Below are 10,369 nucleotides of genomic sequence, written 5' to 3'. Positions count from 1 at the left end.
ATCCTCCCCCATGGTGGCGGCTAGGGTTTAGAAACTAGAGTCAGCAATCCCAAGATCGCCGCTCTGATATCATGCTAAAATATGAAAACTATGAGAGAATATTTGTTTGTGGGAATTTTCTGTGTATTCTTCTCCTTGTAGGAGGTTATATTTATAATACAACAAAACCTAAATGAGCAAGTAAATAATAAATTCCTAAATTCATTTACAGTAGGAAACCAGGAATTAAAGTAAATCAATTATAATTATAATAGGAATTCTTTGTGTGTAAGGAAAGTAAGTCAATATCCACAAGTCACGCCAACATGGAGGATATGTGGGTTGGCAAGGGTGAGGATGGGTTGGGAGAGATGGGCATGACAATTTGTGGCCATGGGGCTGTGAGGCAGCCAGCTGGTTGGGAAGAGACCCAAAAATTTGTAAAGGTGGTGCAGAATCCGTATAAGAGGAAGAAGAAATTGGGGCATGAGGGCCCTTGGTCTCTTGAAAGGGGAAGCAATGTTCATCAAAAATAACATGGCGTGATAAAAAGACTCTGTTATTGGTCAAGTTTAAACAACAATAACCTTAATGATCTAATGAGTAGCCCAGAAAGACACACTTAACAGATCGTAAGTGAAGTTTATTAGTATTGTAAGGACGAAGATATGGAAAACATGCACACCAAAAATTTTAAGAAAAGCAAAGTTAGGTTCTTTATGAAGAAGAATTTGATACGGAGACTGCAGACCCAAAACTTTAGAAGGAAGACGATTAATTAAATACATAGTAGTATGCATGGCCTCAGCCCAATAGGCAGGAGGCATGGAAGCATGAGCCAACAAGGTAAGCCCAGTGTCAACAATATGACGATATTTTCGTTCTGCCAAACCATTTTGTTCAGGGTGATGGGGACAAGAAATGCAATGGTCAATACCATGAGTAACCAAAAAATTATGAAAAATATGACTAGTATATTCACCACCCCCATCAGTTTGAAAAGCTTTAATTTTTGTAGAAAATAAATTCTGAACAAGAGACTTAAATTTAACAAACAAAGAGAAAACTTCATATTTCAAGCGCATAGGAAATATCCACGAGTAGCGAGAAAAATTATCAACAAAAAGAACATAATATTGAAATTTGAAAACTGATTTACTAGACGAACTCCATACATCAGAGTGAATGAGTGCAAGAGGAGCATGTGAAGACTGAAAAGGTAGTTTAACACTTTTTCCCAAAGGACAAGAATGAAAAGTAAAATTATTAAAAGTCTTAGTGCCAACAATAGACAACCTATTTGTAGACAATAAAAATTTTAAAATAGGAGACGAAGGCTGACCAAGGCGCGAATGGCAAACAGGACCATCAACACGAACACCAAGATATGCAAGACGACCATGAGATGACATGCTAGATGGGAGAGAGTAGAGACCAAGATTACTCGTGCCCTGGAAAAGAGTCTTCCCCGTCCGCGAATCCTGTACCAAAAAATGATTTGGATAAAACGTGAAGAAACAGTTATTATCCCGGGAAAATTTATTAACGGACAACAAATTACAAGAAGCAGTAGGGCAATGAAGGATATCAGTAAGAGAAAAAATAGAGTTGTTAAGAGGAAGACTAGAGGAGCCAATATGGGTGATAGGCAAACCTATTCCACCGAGCACACCATCAACAGAATCATGACCATGATATTCTCGGGAAAGAGATAAATTACTCAGATCATTGGTGATATGAGAGTTAGCCCCAGTATCCACAACCCAATTAGGAGGACGAGGAGACGAGGATTGTTGAGCAGTCATGGCAGTAAGGTGTTGAGTAGGCACCCGACCTTCATACGACAAGTTGAGATGATTGTAGCAATCCAAAGCAGAATGCCCATAACATCCACAAATTTGGCACTGAATACGTGAACTAGAAAATAGAGCAGAAAGAGAGGAAAAACCAGCAGCAGTAGCAGGATGAGGACCCAAAACACTAGGCTGCAAAGAAGAACCATTAGGAGAAGAAGAAAAGGCACGACCAGAACCATGAGAGGAGGAAGAGCCGCAAAACCCAGGATGTCTAGTAGCAGAGGAAGAACCAGACCATGGAGCAGAACCACCAGAATGTCCGCCACGGAAAGGAAAGCGGCCACTACCTCGACTGCGACCATGAGAAGGAGCACGACCATAGGCAGCAACCATCACAGTGGCAGGACCATCACGGGCAGGAGCATGGAGGGCAAGATGGCGTTGTTCAGCAGAGAGCAAGAGAGCCTCAAGATCAGCATAGGTAATAGGGGTTTCACGATCTTGAGCAGAAGCAACAGTTGACTCATATAAGGGCCTAACATTATTCATAATGACAGCAAGAAGATCGGAGTCAGGAAGAGGAAAACCAGATAACGCGAGATTGTCAACAATAGCATTGACCTTGTCCAAGTAATCAGCAACGGAGGAATCACCACGAGTAGTATGGAAGAGTTCACTACGAAGCTACAAAATCCAATTTTGATTCGGAGAGGCAAAATGGTTTTCAAAAGTAGTTGGTGAGAACCATAGAACTAAGAGAACCATTGATCCAGGATAAAACCAATTGGTCTTGCTGAATCCAAGTATCATTGACAGGACCCGATCCCAATTCCACTTTGGAATTCGAACCAAGTCCTGTGCGTGTCTGACACCTGGCAACTGCCGGGCACAAATGACCATTTTACCCTTCCTACTACAGTTACTATTAAAACTTTCTTTGGACTCCTGCCGAAATTTCGGCAGAGTCTCCCCTGTATTTTGACCAAACCCAAAATCTTCCACCTGTTAAACAAGCAAAATGAATTCATCTAACTGCCAGAATACATCCAAACAACTATTCACCAGTTCAGGTTTCTCACTAAAACTAGATATCAGAGCATTTTCTAAAGTTACAGGGTTTCAAGGACTTTTTCACAAAACTCTACGTTACTTGGTGGCGCGGAAGCTAGGAATGGCCCGGTGGTGGAATCCAGCGCACTTCTACAGCCTGGGGGCGAAAAACAAGTTGGAAAATGTGAGTGGACAAAAATAATGTTCTTGAAAACAATTTATAACCATAATAACCCCCGTAGTCAAAATAAATATGTATGTAAACCTGAAGTTCATCGGTATTCAAATATATAAAGCATTTAAATCAACATGTATATGTATATATATATATATATATACAGATATGAAACGGGCACGAATGTGAAGAAAACTGATATAAAATTTTCTGGCAACAATAATTTTATAAAACACTGAAATTCCTTTAAAATTTACCACCTAGAAGTACCCCTGTAATCCGTCAATTCCCCTGGCAGGTCTCAGGCGACACGCAGTCTATCCGAGCCGCAAACTGGCAGGATACAGGGGACTATGCTCAGCCTGATCCGCCGGCAGGTCTCGATGACACCAAGTCGACTCGAGCCGCTCTGGCAAGATACAGGGGACCGTAGTCAGCCTGATCCGCAATCCTGGCAGGTCTCGGGGACACAAAGTCAGCCGAGCCGCAATCCTGGCAGGTCTCGGGACACCAAATCTGCCGAGCCGCAAATCCTGGCACTCACGGTCCGAGCGTCCCCGAAACTCGTGAGGCAAAGTCAAGTGCACTGACTGAACTGTAAACAGACTGGATGTCCGTAGACATCGGTCCGTCTGAGGGTAATCACTAAATAAAAATGGGTACGTGGTGGTTCTAAAATAAAATACTATAAGAAAAGTCTGATCAATAACTGAAGTCTAGAATCAAGCTGCTATCTCATCTGACATAAGCCTCAAACTCTGTTTTCTATATCTGTTATGTGTAACGAAGCAGCAGAAACTTGTAGAAATGTTGCTATACTAATCATGCTCGGAAAGCATTCGATAAAACTTATTCAAAATCAAATAATGAAATTTGCTCATATAAACTCATTTATAAAACTTAATTATATAAAATCAATATGTAAACTCATTTATATAAATCATTTNTCTTGAGGTCCGAGTTGTTTCAAGTGAAGCAGGCAAAAAACGTCCTTCACTTAAAGGTCATACGGATGGAAAAACTGTTGGACCGATGTTTAGGTCCTCAGTTTGAGCAGGAAGTAAGGAGGGACCTAGCTTTACTGAAAGAGAGGACGAATCGTTGTGTCATCTCACATCTATTTAAGGGAAGTGAGGAAATGGATGACATTCAATGGGATGAAGGGCCAAGTAACAGAAATGAGGGATAGGAAAAGGAAGATGAAGGGATTGAAGGGGGTGAAGGGCCAAGTAATAGAAATGAGGGAGAGGAAAAGGAAGAGGAGGGGATTGAAGGGGGTGAAGTGCAAGGAAAACCAAGTGAGGTAGAGGAAGGGCAAAGGCAAAGAAGTGTAGGAGAGCAAGTGCAAGTCAAAAGTAGCAAAGGAGAGGAAGCCCAAAGACAGAGCAGTGAGGGAGAGGAAGTGAAAAGAAAAAGCAATAAGGGAGAGGAACTGCAAAGGAAAAAAAGCGAGGGCAAGGAAGTGAAAAGACAAATAAATGAGGAAAAGGAAGTGCAAAGAAACCAATGTGAGAAAGAAGATAATGAAGTTATGTTGCTTGGGGGTGACATTGGCGAGAGCACGGAGGGGACACTGCTTGAGTTTACTATCGGGGACATTGATTTGGATCAATCTACAGCTGTGCTATCTCAGTTGAACGTTTGGTTGAATGATAAAGGTCAAGCTGTGGAACAAGGGGTCCAATTACGGAAAAGGAAGAGGATCATTCCTATGTGGAAGATCATTGAAGGCAGTGAATTGGTTCCAAAAACTGTGGCACAGACAACCGGACTGAAGATGTTAGACCCAATGAAGGCGATTCCGCATGATGATCTGGTGAATTTGCTGAAACTTTGTTGGGAATGGCGCCAGGACCCAAAGTAAGTCCCTTGCAATTATAAGATAGAAGCATGACTGTATATAATTTTTAATATACAGTGTTCTAAAACTGTTTTATATTCATAGTTTGGTGATGCAATTTGGCAACGTGGAAGATGAGATTGAATTCTTCGCTTCCCTCGTCAAAGCTGATGGTTGGCTGAAAGGAGATGTAAGTTTAATTGATTATGCATTTGTTTTAATGTACATAGATTATGAGATTGACAAGAAAAACATGTTGCAGCACATTGATTTGGGGTTGTATCTCATCAGGAAGCGACAACAACAGTTGGAGGAAGTAGAAATAGCGGACTGGACAACGACCGATGTTTTTTTTTATGGTATGTCATCGGCCTTGACCAAGTGCCGTTAATAATTACACATTATCCATACTTGCTTTGTGGAGGTGTTTAACCATTGATTGTTTTGTATTTCACAGAATCACATTCGTACTCGCTTTGCGGATAATAAAAGAAAAAAACAGCAGCTTGGGTGGAAAATCAGAAAAAGTTTACTAAACGTTGTAAATGGGAAGGTTCCTCCGTGTGGGATGGATTGGCAGAACGTCTATAAGGTGTATACCCCATTTATGTTGACGAAGTACAAGCATTTGGTGGCTGTAATGATTGATCTGGTATTGTGTGAAATCAAAGTGTACGATTCAAAGGTTTCACTAATTCCAGATGACATCGTAAAGGAAGAACTCGCCCCACTATCAATTACGCTTCCAAATCTTCTCAACACCATCGACTTTTATGAAGAAGGTGTTTATGCAAACAATTGCAACCGAGATTGGTGGTGTCCGTGGCCAATAGAGCGTGTGGATGTTCCACAACAGTCTAATGAGTAAGCACAACTTTTTATTTAATTTTATTACTTTCAATTGTCAATTACGTTAGAATGTCATTAGTTGAATTGATCGAGTTCTTGTTTTGGTTCAGAGGCGATTGTGGCATGTTTGTGTTAAAGTACATTGAGCTTTTCAGCGCTCAGCTTCCGTTAGCTACTTGCACCTCGCACAACATGCCTTTTTTTCGGTTGAAATTGGCTGTGGAGATCACAAGGGGAGATGCTTACTTCCCATGATATTGGTTGAAGATGACAAATGGTACATGAGAAGGTTTTGGGAATGTCCATTCTCAAACTAATGTAAATACACAATAGAGATGTACGGGTCCTTTTCGAATTCTACCGCTAACTCCTTCATGACATTTACATGTTTGTTAACCAAACTGCATTGAATTGGAATTTGAAGACTGCATATGTGAATTGGGATTTGAAGATGGCTTTTTAAGTGTATTACATCATTGCAATGCGATATGTCATTGTTGATGCAAGCCACCATTAATCGCAATGTGTTGCATCTTAATAGGTGTCTAAATTGTATTGGTTTTCGGCAGCTCAGTAGCATAAAAGTAGAAACAAAGACAATATACACAAAATGAAAAACAATTCACTTGCGTTTCGACAAGCAATAAACACACAACAGACAAACAATATACACAAAATTGGCCTGCCATATACACACAGTAGACATGCAATATACACACAGTAGACATGCAATATACACACAGTAGACATGCAATATATACACAATAGACATGCAATATATATTCAATAGACATGCAATATACTTCAGTCCCCAAGTACACCGACCATAAGGAAGTCGTATTGAATAGGAAATTAAACTTAACAGTTGTTCTTCCTACTAAAAGAAAGAATAAGGTCCGTTTCCCCCCTTCATTCTTACTTGAGTGATACTTGTGGCCCCAATAAACATCCAATATTGGGGCAATGATATTCCATATACATGCAACAAACTATCAATAAACCTTCAATAAACATTCAATATCGGTTCAATAACATGCGAAATACATGCAGTTAACAATCAATAAACATGTAAACAATCAATAAACCTTCAATAAACATTCAATATCGGTTCAATAACATGCGAAATACATGTAGTTAACAATCAATAAACATGTAAACAATCAATAAACATTCAATAAACATTCAATATCGGTTCAATAACATGCGAAATACATGCAGTTAATAATCAATAAACCTTCAATAAACATGTAAACAATCAATAAACTTTCAATAAACATTCAATATCGGAGCAATAACATGCGAAATACATGCAGTAAAAAATCAATAAACCTTCAAGAAACATTCAATATCATGCGATTTATATGCAGTAAACAATCAATAAACTTTAAGTATACACAAATAAACAATCTATATACACTATATAATTATGCAATTTGAAAACAAAATGTATTGTCTTGTTATTGCATCGTATTGGCCTTGTATTGTGATTTTATCGTCTTCGTATGATTTTCTTTTTTTAAAGTAAGTCTTGGAACGTTTTTGCTGGGTTTCAAACAAATAAATGCTTTTGTTGAAATTCAATGCCAATCCACGTATTTCAAGAACAAATATTACAAAATGGGTTTGAAAACTCATTGGTGGTGCGTGCAACATGTCTTTTGCGGGAGAACTTTCACAATCTTTGAAACCGTGCACTTAAATTGTCATTAAAAGAACAAATAATATGACAATTGATACAACTAATAAAACTAATACCAAGTCCTTAATGGACTTCAGCATATTCAGCACTGTAGCATCATACGTTTCATCTTACTGTTCTGCTTCAGCGGAGGTTACATCAACCCATTCGAATCCATTGCAACTGGTGGCTCCCTAATTGCAGGCATCATATATGCAAAATAATTCTGTCAGAGTTAGACATAGGTTTTTTTTCACCCACATACATATTCTTGAAATGAAAACTTACATAGGAGGTTAGACACTTCCAAAATGGCTTCCCTCGATTTTATCTGATTTTGAAACCCGAAGCACCATTGTAGCTCCACAATACTAACACCTCTTTGTTTGAGCGAGAGATGAAGACGAAGACATGTTGAATCTTCTCACTTGTACCTCTTCTCACTCATATCTTCTCATTGAAACCTCTTCGGACTCATACCTCCTCACTCATACCTCCTCACTCATAATTCTCAGTCATACCCCTTCACTCATAACCCTAAACTTCTCACTCAGCTCTCTCTCATCTCTGCCCAAATCGAATTATATCCTTCTTTTCTGTGTGTGGGTGGGTTGGTCACGATCTGGACACCTGTACCGTCAGAATTGTGACATCTTTTACCCCGAAAAGCAATATAATATTTCACTACCAAATATTAATATGAAAATTGAGGGGACACTGCTTGAAATATATTATTTTATTTATATTTCATTAAGGCAACTAGTTGGATAAGAATCCATCATCATTGGTTCCATTTTAATAACATTACTAGGGGTAGTTTGGTGTGGGAAAATGAAAAAGTATATGATGGGACCTTCTGTGACTAGTCAGTAATCCATCACATTTGTATCAATGAATTTGATAGCGGGAAAATCCCAAAAATGGCTATGCAAATAGGTTATTAATTGACTTTTTGACTGTCTGACTCTCTTTGCATTTTGATGACGTTTTCCCTTCTTTTGTCTTGAGTTTTAGGGTGTTGGGTTCAGTTTCTTTAAAAATGGTCAACTTGGAAAAACCCCAAGTGGAAACACCTTTTCAAAACAGTACAAACAGAGGCTAAAACAAAACCAAAACCCCATATATTCTCATTTCTCCCCTCTTCCACTCCTCAAATCGTTCCATTCCAAAAACATTTCAATGAATTCGAAACATTTCACTACACTCGGAGGAAAGAGAAGGAAGCATCTCCATTTGGATATGCCCCAAGCCTTCATCCCGGAGTTAGCTTGGTTTAAAGTGATGTTATACGTGGCAACCCAATCATCGGAAGATCTCTTCCGTATGGCATCTGTGTGCCCATTGTTCCATACTTTGGCAAACACTCCACAAGTGTGGAACACCATTTCAATGGCAAAGTACCCAGACCATCCTAGCTGGTACCATGCCAATCCTGCGGTCCAGCATTTCTTGCAACAATGCAGGGCTTGCGATAACCCTGAGTCGATATTTAGAGAAGCATTCGAAGTGTTTTTCATGCAGGGTAACGTGGAAGCGTTGTATGGGATGCGCATTGCAGCCACGGCAGGCCATATGGAAGCGGCATATCTAGTTGGACTACTTGGCATGTCCGGAATTGGTCAGTCAAAAGAGGATGCATTAGAATTCTTGTGTTCTTTGAATCAACGTAACAACATTGATATGAAAGGAACCAGGGATGCTTTGAGACGAAGATTAAGCTGAGTTTTCTCTGTTGCAAGACATATCGTAGATATGTTTTACTATGGGAAGATTAAGTTCAATCACTGCAGCGCTTGTAACAACAATGAATGGTGTTTTGTTATTCAAGGCTGGCCTACTGAAGAAAAGATAAATCCTGCCTTCTGGACTTGTTGCAATCGATGCAAATGGCACCGTGAGAGTATTTTTTGGTTCAAGGTGATGCGTGTGTATGTTGTGCCAGGGAATCCATACCCTTATAATTAGTTGTAGTATGTTTTTACGGTTTTTATGCATTGTGGACTTGCTTCTCTTCAGTTCTAGGGTGTCTGGCTACGTTGTACAAATGTTGTTTAAATGTTGGGTTTTAATCTATTTTGTCTGGTGTTTGTGCTGTCATAAACCGTTTTATATATAAATGTATAATATATATATATATATATATTATATAGTGGAATGATTACTGACATCATAGACGGCTACGAATGACATTTTACTGACACAGATATTTTGCACAACTGCAATCTTAATATTTGGTAAATGAAAAGGCATGCATGGAGTAAATAGGTGTCTTTTCACCAATGCTTGGGAATGACATTTTCCCACTTAGCATATCCCAAATGATTTGGTTACACGTTTCTTAAACAAAACTTGAACAATGAATGACGTTGAATAATTTTTTCCTGATGTTGTAGAATGGATGACTTGTATATTTCCATTTTATTTTTCAAAACATCCCTTAAACCTAAAAAATAAAAAAAAAATTAACAAATTGAAGAAGAGAGAAACTGATTAGCACCAGAAATGGTCTATTCGCACGGAAAATAAAAATTAAAAAAAAAAGTTGGAGTAAATATAATTAACAAATGTACAGGCTAAAAAGTAATATAATAATAATAAAAATAATTTAGGATAAATAATAATAAAATACTAATGTAGCATAACCATGAAACAGGGAATTCAGTAGGAAGATGAAATCTCAATAAGTTCGTAGCAATTTTCGGAACATTATTGGGATTTTTGTGTATTTAGTTATGAATTTTCCAAGAAAAAGTAATAAAATAATAATTTAGGGTAAAATGCAAGGATGTGGCCATGTTGATTGACGTACACCTGTGCAAGTGGTGAAAGGTGACGGGCTGAGATCGCGCCAGGTGTCCTCTTGCAATTATTTTGACTTTTTTAGTGCAAAAATCTTTGAAAAAAGGTAATAAATAGTAGGAAAATTCTAAAAATGCCCCAAAAATTACCCGGGCCTCCTTGTGACGTTATAAAACTAGGAGAACCTATAAATCATTCGTCTC

General features: G+C 38.6%; 1 protein-coding gene across 1 annotated transcript; it reads left to right on the top strand.

Moving 5' to 3' along the window:
- The first annotated feature begins 8,606 nt into the window (after positions 1-8,606).
- LOC117612732 lies at positions 8,607-9,089 on the top strand. The gene has a single exon (XM_034341397.1). The coding sequence runs from the start codon at positions 8,607-8,609 to the stop codon at positions 9,087-9,089; it is 483 nt and encodes a 160-aa protein (XP_034197288.1).
- The last annotated feature ends 1,280 nt before the right edge of the window (positions 9,090-10,369 follow it).

The sequence above is a fragment of the Prunus dulcis genome, unplaced genomic scaffold, assembly GCF_902201215.1.
Source record: "Prunus dulcis unplaced genomic scaffold, ALMONDv2, whole genome shotgun sequence".
Lineage (NCBI taxonomy): Eukaryota > Viridiplantae > Streptophyta > Magnoliopsida > Rosales > Rosaceae > Prunus > Prunus dulcis.
Note: the sequence above shows the minus strand (reverse complement) of the source record. Positions and strands in the feature narration are given on the sequence as shown.

Excerpts from the sequence above, each read along its gene's own strand:
- LOC117612732 (XM_034341397.1), top strand. The coding sequence starts at position 8,607 with ATGCCCCAAGCCTTCATCCCGGAGTTAGCTTGGTTTAAAGTGATGTTA.